At 48.8% G+C, this 12,365-nt stretch overlaps 4 protein-coding genes across 4 annotated transcripts; 3 read left to right on the top strand and 1 right to left on the bottom strand.

Annotated features, from left to right (window-relative positions):
- Positions 1–72: 72 nt before the first annotated feature.
- Positions 73–2,566, top strand: mac1 (putative copper-activated transcription factor GRISEA). The gene is made up of 3 exons (XM_032067023.1): positions 73–533; positions 586–746; positions 797–2,566. The coding sequence occupies exons 1-3, from the start codon at positions 499–501 to the stop codon at positions 2,218–2,220; spliced, it is 1,620 nt and encodes a 539-aa protein (XP_031927406.1). The 5' UTR covers positions 73–498; the 3' UTR covers positions 2,221–2,566.
- An 86-nt stretch (positions 2,567–2,652) lies between these two features.
- On the bottom strand, positions 2,653–3,497 carry BDV27DRAFT_128644 (MICOS complex subunit MIC10). The gene is made up of 4 exons (XM_032067022.1): positions 3,431–3,497; positions 3,289–3,373; positions 2,979–3,129; positions 2,653–2,913 (listed from the first exon to the last, which is right to left on the bottom strand). Exons 2-4 carry the CDS (start codon positions 3,361–3,363, stop codon positions 2,864–2,866), a joined length of 276 nt encoding a protein of 91 aa, XP_031927405.1. The 5' UTR covers positions 3,364–3,373; positions 3,431–3,497; the 3' UTR covers positions 2,653–2,863.
- On the top strand, positions 3,472–8,466 carry BDV27DRAFT_115829 (ribosome biogenesis protein URB2). The gene is made up of 3 exons (XM_032064657.1): positions 3,472–3,712; positions 3,782–4,618; positions 4,674–8,466. The coding sequence occupies exons 1-3, from the start codon at positions 3,695–3,697 to the stop codon at positions 8,262–8,264; spliced, it is 4,446 nt and encodes a 1,481-aa protein (XP_031927404.1). The 5' UTR covers positions 3,472–3,694; the 3' UTR covers positions 8,265–8,466.
- Positions 8,467–9,965: 1,499 nt separating this feature from the next.
- On the top strand, positions 9,966–12,339 carry BDV27DRAFT_115766 (nucleobase cation symporter-1 family protein). Its single transcript, XM_032064655.1, has 5 exons — positions 9,966–10,259; positions 10,400–10,470; positions 10,537–10,786; positions 10,868–11,595; positions 11,645–12,339. Exons 1-5 carry the CDS (start codon positions 10,160–10,162, stop codon positions 12,176–12,178), a joined length of 1,683 nt encoding a protein of 560 aa, XP_031927403.1. The 5' UTR covers positions 9,966–10,159; the 3' UTR covers positions 12,179–12,339.
- The last annotated feature ends 26 nt before the right edge of the window (positions 12,340–12,365 follow it).

Here is a 12,365-nt window from a genome sequence, read left to right as displayed (position 1 = left end):
TTGGATTTTGCATGTTTCTTCCGATGTCAGTCACCGAACAGCCCCCGCATCTTTAACGCAGACCCTGGCGGGGTTATCGAGTCGCCTGGACCTGTTGTCTAGCCACTGTTTACTAATTATTTTTGGATCTCCCAATTTTGGATCTTCCCTTAGTTTTCATCCTTACTTTCTGTGTCACCCTTTATCTGTTGTCATCGCTTCTGTGTATTTTCTTGTTCTCATCCGAACGACCGCCGCCCCGTCGAACGGGACCTTTATCGATTTCTTTGTTCTGATTCTATGTACAATCCCTGTGCGGAAGGCTACTCAACTGAGGAAACCTAATCGTCTTTTTGATGAATGTCGAGTTTGATCTGCACTGGGCCTTGCGATTACTGGTGGATCTGCGATAGCGCCGAGGTCGATACAGAAAGGCACGAGGCACAGTTCAAGCGACCCCAAGCATATTTGAGTATCGGTACTGTCTTGGGTGCGTCATTCTAAGAGTAGACTGACACAATGCCTTTGGATGAAGAAGGCGCTAAGTGGTCATGGTAAGGATTTACTTATTGGTCGTCGGCACGAAGTTACTAACTGAATTCCTAGCGAACCATGTATCCGTGGCCATCGTTCCTCGAAATGTCAACATTTCGACAGATTGATGATGAAGGTGCCCAAGGCCGGACGTCCACTTGCTAAATGCCCCCATCCGAAAGGGACATGTAGCTGTCAAAAGACTTATGCATTTATGATCCGTATTCCAAAAGGTGAGTGGCCCAGTCATTCACAGAACAAACATTCGCTAACTACTATCAAGGCTCTACGTGTCTCTGTAGACCGGTATATCAAGTGCCTGTAGATTCGAATGAGTCCGCACCACCCACCCCGACTGCTCTCCCCCTTACAGCTTCACCCGCTCCTGGTAAAATCCAAAAGTCATCTAGAAGGCAAATCAAAACTGCCCCGGAAAGCATTGCGAAAGCTCTAGATTCTATACCAGACTTTGGGAAACAACATCATGAAAACGGCACTTTGAACCATATTTCCCCTTTCATGTCTCAAGATCCGGGGCTTAAAACCATGGGGAACAGTCTACCTCAGCGTATCGGTACGCCAAATACTTTCATACCTCATCAGGCCCTCGATAATGGCGACGACGCGAAACCGCCAGGCGGAAGCTGCTGTTCTCAAAAATCGCAACCACTAGTGCAAACCCAGCCCCAAGCTTCTTGTTGTAAGAAGCCTGAAAGTCCCGCACAAAATGGCCACAGCACAGAACCTACAACCGATGGATCGAGCGCCCCCTATACGCCATCTTTGAATGCGACTTCATTTACACCTATTTCTACACCTCAGATTCCTACATGGCAGGACTTTAATGCTGTTGGACAAAATCACCACTACCCACCGTTTGTGTCGCACCAACAATCGACTGCGCAACCCGCATATGTGCCTGACTATACGTTACATACATCACCCAAGGCTGTTGCTATGAGCTTTCCCCATCAGAACATTACCAGCAGTAGTCTCACCCAATCTTTTGTATCGCAGCCGTTCCCACATGATACTAATAATTCTGGTTATATGGAACCGGCAACCCTCAACAGCGATCCAACCCACAATTGCAGCTGCGGTGATAATTGTCAATGCCTGGGTTGTGCTTCTCATCCATTCAACAATACCACAAGACAACATGTTCAAGAAATGGGTCTTTTGGTTGCCTTTGACGGCGAGGACCGGGCCGTGGAAAAAATGAACGGTTACCAGACTCCCTCTTTGCATGGCAGACAGCATAGTGCTACACAACCAGATAATCCATATACAAACTTCAGTCATGCCTTCAATAATGGTACCCAACATTTGATGATGCATTCCTATGGTGAACAAAACCAAACCTCACGGATGCTTCGGAATGGATATTCGTCTCCGCCAGCTGAATACCTCTCAGAGCAACAGTTTATGGAACCTTCGGAGTATTACACTCTTGAATATCCAGTAGGCTTGCCATCTGGTTGCTCTGATGTGACGGGAAGTTGTCAATGTGGAAATGATTGTAATTGCGTTGGCTGTCTCACGCACAGCGGGCACAATGGCCTTTCTCTTGAACCTGTGACTACCGAGGCCAGCAATCTGTCCCATATTGCCCCCGTGACGACGTCGTCGGACAACCCAGGCATCGGCGTGTCCGGGATACAGGCTTTGGATGATATTACCGTTCCATCGACATCCCCCATGCTGTGAAAGTTTTCCCATCTCAAACTACCTCGCCGCATGTGTCTCTGCTTTACTTATTCTTACGCCGCCTTTCATCTTCGGCCGGCTGTTAATCATGATACCCCTGAATAGATGCTGGACATTAGATCTCTTACGCTCCCAGTCTTCGTGTACAGTTATTTTTCTTTAATTTTCGGGCTGCGTAAACCACGCACGCATTGATACATCCCCTCTCTTATTCTCTGGGCGTTATTCGATTCCTACCTGCGGCTGCCTCTAGCAAATCTCTGGAGAACATCCAGGCAATGGATCACAAATTCCACGGATCTATAGTGTCATCCGTACATGGAATAGCTCGATATAACAATGCAGTATGAATATATTGGCCCTATCACTTGTTCACATAGCTACCTCTAGCGTTTGCATGTAGTCTCGATCGAAGATATTTAGACTGTACCGGCGTATTCTCCGTAAGCTATTCAATTATTTTACACTTGTTGATGCGAATCGAAGACGTAAACTGAAATAATGGCGGGATACAACAATGATGAATTGCATGCTAAACGGCAAACAGAGCCTAGGAATTCTTCTAAACTGCATGAATGAAGCCCCAACCTGACTTTATTCCCTCGGCTATACAGGTATCATACACAATCAAATGCTGAACCCTCTACCGACGCAGTGCGTCTCTAACAGGCGAGTCGCCACGACGGAACGAAGCTATGTCTCATGTTAATCAAGGTTGATAGTTCTATACAAGTCAGTAGCAGGGACCAGAAACGTACAGTCGGCCTCTTCCCAAGCACGTCCAGCACCGAAGCCCAGACCAACCCAAGCGGGCCAAGCCCTCCGCTTGAAGAGGAGCACCGAGAAAACAACACCGAAACCGAGACCGAGGGAGGAGCGAATGATCATGGAGGAGATGGCGCGATCCCACTGTGGTTATGAAAAGTCCGTATTAGCCCCAATTCTGCGAGATTGTATACTCCTTGCTCATTGGAAGCCCCCGGAATAGCCGAGCTGGTGGGCAAAAAGGCCGGGAATTGAGTTTATGTCGGAAAAAAAAATATACAGGATTCAGCCGGCGATTTGTACCTTCTCATTGAGCAATGCCTCACTGACGGGCTTGGTGGCCCGGACGATCGGCTGGGATTCGTTGGAGTCGGCCATTGCGATAGATCTGAAAATCAAGGATTAGCCAAAGGTAGACATTGACGTAGATTGAAGCAGGACTGACTGTGACGAGGGACACAAAGGAGGGAGTCAAGGGTAATCTTTGCGGAATATTCAAGCCAAGGAGGAGGTGATGAAATCGGGTGCGACGTTTGAGCTCTGTCGGGCAAAGGCGGTCGGAAAAACTAGGCTCGGCTTGGGCTGTCGTCACGGGCTTGACTACTTTTTTTTTCTTTGGTCGGGTAGTATCAGGACGCAATGTTAACTCCGCACTGACAAAGAACAAGAGGAAAGATAGGGGAGGGCAGTTCGACACACTCTTCTCGAGATGCCTTCTTTTGCGGAGGTAAGTTAACTACTTGAGATTTTGAGTTTCTCGTGTAAAGTATGTCTGTTGATCTTGTCTTCTCTACAGCGTCCGCGCTCCTCGCAAGAGGCGCTTCTCCGGCTTGAAAAAGGCTCGGGTTCTCCAATCAGCCAACTCAATGAAGCAGCCCAAATCATAGGACTGGATCTGGCGCTATGTGCAAGTCATCCGGAGATTAATAAAACCACCTACGTCCAAGCTCGCGCCGCTCCGAAGGAAGAATGGGTTCTCCGATGGTTATTAAAGAAGTTGAGGGCGGGGAAGAACTATCGTGTCGAGCCTGCGTCTTTTCTCCTGTTACGACAACTTATTGATCTTATTCAACCAAAGACATTAGCGACAACGCTCAAGGACCAGAAGTTTTTGGCGATCCTCGACCACGCGATTACCGACTTGGAGGATGATGTATTTGCCGGTCTTGAAAATGGAATGACAGAGTTGGGCCACTCGGACTCAGAGTCTAGTAAGACTCTCAGCGATTCATCGCCTCAAAGTGATAAAAAGGGAACCAAAAGAAAGAGGGCTGGCGACAGTGAACAAGACGGGATGGACATTGACGAGCAGCCACAGACGCCTACATCGTGCTTCTTGTCCTTCATTCGTGCCTTGGATTGCTTGTACAGCATGGTGATGCTTGCAAGTCGGACGCTTGAGATTGATGAGGTAGCCAGTTCTCATTTGAAGCATGCGCTGAAGGGTGAGCCTGAAACGGTTGCTGTGACGTTAGGGAGGTCGTTCAGACTCGCAGCTGTGGCTTCTACGCAGTTTTCCAACGCGCGGAAGACGACAGATCTGCAACACCTCCTATACGTATTCCCAGCTATCCTTGACCTGTGGGATTTGAGGTCTAACCGTCGTGTGGATACGGACAGTGGATCGAGCAATGTAAGTTTTGCGTCGTGCTGAGTGTCAGAGGGATGTCATGCGCTGACGTTTCTAGGAATCGTTTTCCAAATATTGCTTCCAAAGTGCTCTGAGGTTGCAGCACTCTGTGAGATCCACCCAGCTTGACACTGATGAAAGGGCTCAAGTCCTGCATGGGGTTGAGCGTTTGATCGCCCTCCATGTGGTTCTTCCAGCACGGGCCGCCTTTTTTGATAGAGGGGGATCAGGCATAGATTATTCGGCCAGCGAACCGGACTGGAGCGCTGTGAAACCTGTTTCCGATACTTTTAGGCCCATTCTTTGTGAACTCGAGCTCCCCAGCCAAAACACCAGTGGTGATATCGTCAAGAAGAAAACGTTATGGAAGACGGCAGAACTTCTGCCCGAGTTCTTCGACATCGCCTGTCGATCGGTTCCTAGGGACACTTTCCGAAGACAAACACACGATGCGCCTTGGTTGGAGACACTGTTCGTTGCAATTGCCGAGCTCGCATTCTCTATCGTGAAAGCTGAGAACACTACTACTTACCTTCCCGAATTTGTCGGTGTCTTGGAGCGGCTTTTCCGCGTCGCCCTCGACCGGAACGTGCAGTTGTCTTTGCATACTTTGCTTACTCATGCTTCCTACACCGGCCTGCACAGAGACGGACTGTCGCAGGTTGAGTGGAGCTTAACTGCATTATTGATCGAGCTTGGGGCAGACATATTCTTACCGAATTCTGGACTCAGTAACTCGACTCAATTGCTGGATGCGTTACTTAAAAAGATTAACCTACACTGGCGTAGCGGTGCGTCACAAACAGGTGGCTGTTATGAGACCATCAAAAATGGCGTCTTGATTCCTTTGATGCGCGCATTTATGAGTGCGAGAGACTTAGCCACTTTCATGCAGTTGTGGTATGAGCAACTCATTGAAGTAGAAGAAGCACGATCGCAAGACAATAGCGTGGGCCTTTTCACTGTCTGGGAAGATGATGATGTATGCAATGTCTACGGTGATTTGATGCGCAGCCCCCTTACCCATACATATGCCTCTGCGCAAATGCATGCAGCCGCGACTGAGATTAGGGCCGAGGATGGCAGAGTTGCCAAGTCCGCCGGAGCTTACGCTCAGTTTGTCATCCTGGAAGCTGGTTTTAGAAACCGTGATTTGAATGCTACAGATTCCTATGACGATCTGGTTTCTATTATTGAGACATTCAAGTCAACCTTGTCTTCGAAGCAACACTTGCATTGGAGATGGCGGTTGTGGAGGCTGGCCCGCAGCCTTCTCGAGAACAATGTGCACTCCACTGACAACACTCTTGCTGGTACAATTATGGGCTTAGTTGAAGCTGCGTCGAAGTCTATCAAGCGCCACCAGAAGGACCGGATGCAGAAATTATGTGCTCCCCTGGAGTGCTTCGAAGCATATCGATTTACTGTTACTGCAATTAGCGTGTCTGCAAAGTCTAGCTATACTGATGAGTTCAACATGCTCACCAAGGACATTGCGGAGTTTATGAAATCTAGATCCGGCGAATTAACACCCCAGTCCACTAATTCTCCATGGAATGGTCGGGTGGACACTCTCGACTCTATGTACCTCGTCCTGGCTTACTTTTTGACCCTTGTCAGGTGCCCGGATGTCTGGCGCCAGGTCAACGTTGAATCCCGCCGCTCTCTCTTTCAAAATATGCTCTCCTTAGCAACATCCCAGTATCACCCGTCGTCGACCCTTGAGACGCCTCCATCTGAGGCAAGGTTCTTACAAGCCTGGGCGAGTGTGGTCTGCCACGAATACCTTCTTAATGCTCCTGCCATCGCCGTAGACCTGATTACTGTCCTATCGGAACGAGTCAAAGAGGACGCCTCGAATAGGAGACTTTATGTTGAGAGTCTCCAGAGAATCCCTACGGCGCTTATTACACGCCGCCAGAGGGGACTGCTCCTAGACCTCTTGCAGGATGTTGTCATACAGGAAGATAGCACGGCTGAAATCACTGTAGGGATATTGTCCCTGATGGCGAAGCTGGCCGACATGCCCAAGTCCACGGCAGCTCTGACCAGCGATTGGGAACCAATCTGGACAGTAGCTAAAGCTGTCAGTTTGCAGGGGACAGAGATTGATCTGCAGATCATGAAAGCATTCAGAAACTTACATCGAGCAGTCGTATCTAAGCTCCTTGTTCTCTCCGAAGAAGATTGCCGCAGACTGTTCAAGAAGATGTATCGCAAAGTTTCGTCCAAGGCATCCAAGTTGCAATCTATTGACCGTGATTCCATGGATTGCTTTTTCTTGAGGATCTCCTTGTCTCAGCTCTGGCTCCACCGTAAGCGACTTTCTGGTGTTGATGAGACAGAATTAGCTGCATGCCGCCAAAAGGTTTTCGACTTGGTCGTGATGGAAGTCAAGTCCGTCAAAGATCAATGCAAGAAGCAGAAATTAGAGGAGACTATTACTTTGATAAAGATCCTGGATGCATTGGAGGACTTTGAGGATCTGGCAACTGATCACGCTGAAGTTGAGAAGTTCTTGACCAAGATCGAGAATTATGTCGAAAAGTCCGTGGACTCAGGGTCTTCACTGAGGAGGCTCATCAGGCGTCGTGTCTTGGCCGGTAAAGGCACAGAGAAGACTATCACGCTGCCTGTTATAAGTTGCGTCGAGACACTGCCGCTCCAACATATGTATGGCGAAGAGCAGCAGCTTTTTATTCGATCAACAACTGCCAGGTTCCAGTCGATGACTGTGGACCAGCTGACTCAAGTAGTCCAAGACGTCCGAGAACTCGGATTCGATGGAGAAAATGCCGCCTATCACCTCCTCGTTTCCGGCTTAGCTGTCGCCTCACTAACCCCTGTCGAAGATAAGGAGAGCAGCACAGCCAAAGAACTCTCTCTTCTGTGCACCGCCGTCACGGATTCAGTTCGCCGTAGCAGATCCATCGAACATTTTACGCTTGCTACAGAATGTATAGATATTCTTCTGCGTACCCACACACGCTGCATTACTCAGTGGAACATCGACAGTCTTCTGGCATGTGTTGCGGTGTGCGCTTCAAAGACTGGTCCACTAATTAGTCCCGACTATTCCGCATCAATTTATATTCGACTATGTCGGTTGATGGGCGTGCTCTTTGGTCTTCACCGCCAGAAACTCGGTGGTCGTTTCCACCTAATCCTGCCTGCCATGCAGCGACTGCTTAACTGCTTGTTCGCTCGCAGTAAGAAGCGCACAAGGTCTATGCTGTCGGAGAAGCGATCCGCTCAGCAACCATTCTGGCTTGCACCCCTGCAGGCAGCTCACGCCGTGCACTTTACCCGTCTTCTCACATCACTTTGCGACCCGACCGTTTCTGCGGTGTCGAGGCCCACCCAGACCGGGCTGAGCCACGAGGGCTTGACTGACCAGACCAAGAAAGCTAAGCGTATCGCGGGTCAGTATCTCCAGTATCTCATCATGGAGTATGCGGAGAGCTCCCTGCGCGGCTCACTGGCACCCGAAGTCAAGACTGCCATCCTACCAGGTCTCTACTCCGTCTTGGATGTGATGTCACGGGATACCATGCGGGCATTGAATGCCGGACTAGATGTATCCGGGCGTGCGATCTTCAAGGGTCTGTATGATGACTACGTGAAGTTCGGCAAGTGGAATAAGGGATGATGGGAGTTGTGTTGGTAAAATTAGCGGCGTGTATTAGACTGGACAGTTGTCTGGAGTTAGTGATGGGAGTCTAATGTACTTAACAGACATTGTCTACATATCAAACGCAATGAGTGTATGACGATGCGCCTGTTTCAGATATCATCGTTGATATGTATATATAGATATTGGCAGCATTGCCTACAATTCATATTGTTTGAAAACCATGTATGAGGCAACGCGTGGTATATACTGTCTTAGCGCCCTATAGTCATGATTTGGCATGTGGACTTCCCCATATGTTTTGTTGATCAAAATGTGTGCCACCAGAACCATGGCCAAGGCAATATGTGATGGCATTGGCAAAATCTTAGTATATTCTGAGTCTACCTAAGAGAAGAAAATTCTATGAATATCCTAGACCATCAAACGGAATCGGCGCGAGCTGAAGAACCGTCTCTGGCTGGATTTTGTAGGTTCCTATTGTCATCAGTTGGTCTTTTTTTTAATGAAGACCGCGCAAGCATAGATTCCTGAGCGAGAATGGCATCATGCGGTTCATTTAGCGGTTTATAGTGTTTGATCACCTGGTTATGATACGTTGTAAGGCGTTCCCATCCAATATTGGCTACGATCATAATTGTAGGGTGAATGTAGTATGAGAAGTACATACTTCTAAAGCTTTAAAGCTTTTAGTAGTTGAATCACCTTTAGGTTAGTAGGGCTAAGTCCTTACCCAAGATAGTCTTATCTATACGCCCTCATCTTCAAAAAAAAGAAAAAAAAAGAAAAAAAGAAAAGAAGAAAAGAAGAAAAGAAGAAAAGAAGAAGAAGAAAAGAGAAAAGAAAGGCAAGCAAATTCTAATTTCCTTAAGGACCAGGCTCCGTGCCAGGAACAACGATACTGTATGTACTACTAGCATCTCTTGGGGTAGTTCCCTTCCTCTCGCTCTATACCGTGAATGGTCTTCCGCTTGATTGGAGCTTGGTAAGAGATAAGGGATCTGCCACTGGCTTCTAGATTTTTCTTCAACAAAATCAGGGGGGGAATAACTTTAAAAAAAGGTATTGATCAATACCGTCAATTACCGAGGATTGAGCAGGACTTTTTAAGGTCTCTCCGGAACACGTGATATATTCTTATCGTATCATCTGCCGCAGGGAATAAAAGGAATGGATGCAAAGTTACTGCTTACTCGATGTGATCGAGTCAGCACAGGAGAAACGATGAGGCAGCGATTAGATATGCCCAGTCCACCGACTCCACTGTGGCTCCACTCAGACCATCTTCATAGGCCGAAGATGACGGTGAAGCCCCAGTCACGTCCTGTTTGCGGAGAGCTTATCGCAGATAACGGAGGGTGGTTCACTTTGTTACTCGACCAAATAGAGCAACAGAAAACTAACGGGCGCGGTCAGCTCTCAATTTCCCCCCTTGGCGAGCGGCTCGTGGAGGGTGATAAGGAAACGGTGGCGCAGCGATCAGATGTTCCCTCTTATCAGCTTTTTGTCATGAAGGTTGGTTAACTTCCTCAAGGATTATCGTGGGTGAGGATGGATGTCAATATCGGGTTCTGGGGGACTCCTCATTGGTTGACATGGGGGTGGTCGATGACGATGCTGCCTTCCCCATACTGCAACACGGAGAACCTTTGTTTTTCTTTATAAAGAAGAAGGAGGGACGGATGAAGAGGAAGAAATACTATCAATCGTGACTAGTATTTACTACTGTACATCTCTCCCTCCATCTCTCCCTCCCTCTCATCAATCTATATTTCTCGTCCCCCTTCTCGACTTTACTTATTATCCTTATCCCATCCTGAATGTAATTCCTCTATTGTTCGAATCATATCCCCACTACATTTACTATCGGCTTCACTCTCACTCCCACCCAAGTCACAGAGGATTCTCAAATTATGGCGCGAATCAAAGAATGGGTTGAGAAGCTGGAGGTGCCGTCGGAACCCGGCCTGACCAACACACAATTGATGTTGACGAACCATGACTTGCGGCCAGGTGAGATCATTTGAACTGGCCGGCGCATCTCCTCGAGACGCCTCTTTGCTGCCTCTTTTCCTTTGTGCACTAGACCTCATATCCCCAGAGGACGAGTAAAGCTGACCGAGTGGACCTTGGGATTGCGTCGTGAGTTACAGTCGAACCCGAGCGTCGTCAATGGAAATGGTTCAACTTCGTCGCCTTCTGGATTGCAGACTCATTGAACATTGTGGGTGACAAGTCCTTCCTCCTTTCCACAGAGGAGCTTGATGCTAACATTTTCGTCTCGGAACAGAACACGTGGATGATCTCGTCCTCGATGATCGTTGATGGTTTATCATGGTGGCAGTCATGGATTTGCGTCTGGGTCGGATACTTCATTGCTGCCTGCTTTGTATGCTTGACGGGTCGCATCGGTGCCGTTTACCACCTTTCCTTCCCGGTGGTCTGTCGATCCACATTCGGCGTTTGGGGGTCGCTCTGGCCGGTGTTCAATCGAGCTGCAATGGCGGTTATTTGGTACGGTGTTCAGGGTTACATCGGAGGTATGCACACTGTTCTAGGCCCCTCACCCACACCCAGGAGTGACTTATGATGCTGTCATGGACTTATCTGACGCAAAATAGGCCAGTGCGTGACATTAATGATCAGCTCAATCTGGCCCAGTTATAACCACCTGCCCAACTCCATTCCCGCCAGTTCGGGCGTCACAACCAGGGACTTCGTGAGCTTTTTTCTTTTTTGGCTACTCTCTCTGCCAGCCCTTTGGTTTCCTGTGCACAAAATCCGGCATCTCTTTACTGTCAAGGCAGTCTATTCGCCGATTGCGGCTATCTCTTTCTTCGCCTGGGCCATCGCACGCGCCAAGGGCCTTGGGCCCATTGTGCATCAGCCACACACCGTACACGGCAGTGCGCTGGCGTGGGCGGTGGTGAAGGCGATCATGAGCTGCTTGGGCAATTTTGCGACGCTGATTGTGAACGATCCCGACTTTTCGAGGTTCGCCCGGAAACCAAAGGATGCACTATGGTCTCAGCTCCTGACAATTCCCATCGGCTTTGGAGTCACCTCTTTCATCGGTATCATTGCGTCCTCATCCTCGGCGGTTATCTTTGGCGGAGAGATGGTGTGGAATCCTCTCGACTTGTTGGGCAAATTCCAGGTTGGCGCCAGCTCGGCAGAGCGATTTGGGATCTTTGTGATTTCTACAGGGTTTGCTCTAGCTCAGTTGGGAACGAACATCTCTGCAAACTCCGTTTCCGCGGGTACGGATATGACGGCATTGCTTCCGCGATATCTTACGATCCGGCGCGGAAGCTATATTTGCGCCGCTGTTGGTCTAGCTATGAATCCAGTAAGTACCCTGACGCGTCTCCTTTGGGGGCTATCTGACAGAAGTGCAGTGGAACCTCGTTGCCTCATCCAACAGCTTCACCACTTATCTCTCTGCCTATTCGATCTTCCTCTCTTCCATCGCGGGTCCCATGCTGTGTGACTATTACATCGTCCGCAAGGGTTACCTGCGAGTGAAAGAACTGTACACTGCACAGGAGGGCTCTGCATACCGATTTGTCTACGGCTTCTCGTGGCAGGCATATGCCTCGTATATTGCAGGAATCCTCGTCAATATCGTCGGCTTCGCTGGTGCCGTCGGACGCAAGGTGCCTGTGGGCGCCCAGTACATATACAACGTTAACTACTTCTCGGGAATAGTTGTGTCTGCCCTCATGTACTACATCCTGACCCGGTTCTTCCCCGTCCCCGCGACTAGCTCCACCTGGTCAGAAGTCGATCAGGATGTGGACAGTCTGTCTATCGCGTACGGAGAGGAAGTCGACGCGTACGATGTACCGGAACCGACGAAGGCAGATTCTCTGAATTATGGCACGCTCCAGGAGCGGAAAATACCGAAGGCTGGATCATCAGCCGCTGTATGACTAATGAGATATGATTTATAATACCTATGCTTAGTGGTAGATTGTTTGACTTCATCATCATTCGATTTTAATAGAATTAAACACGCGAGATGATAGTTTATATCATTCTTCAATTGAGCCTTATTATGGAAACTGTTGCTATGCCCCAAGGAATCTTTCGAAGCGAGAGGGCAGTCGTATTACCCCA

The sequence above is a fragment of the Aspergillus caelatus genome (genome assembly GCF_009193585.1).
Source record: "Aspergillus caelatus strain CBS 763.97 unplaced genomic scaffold BDV27scaffold_92, whole genome shotgun sequence".
In the NCBI taxonomy this organism is placed as follows: domain Eukaryota; kingdom Fungi; phylum Ascomycota; class Eurotiomycetes; order Eurotiales; family Aspergillaceae; genus Aspergillus; species Aspergillus caelatus.
Note: the sequence above shows the minus strand (reverse complement) of the source record. Positions and strands in the feature narration are given on the sequence as shown.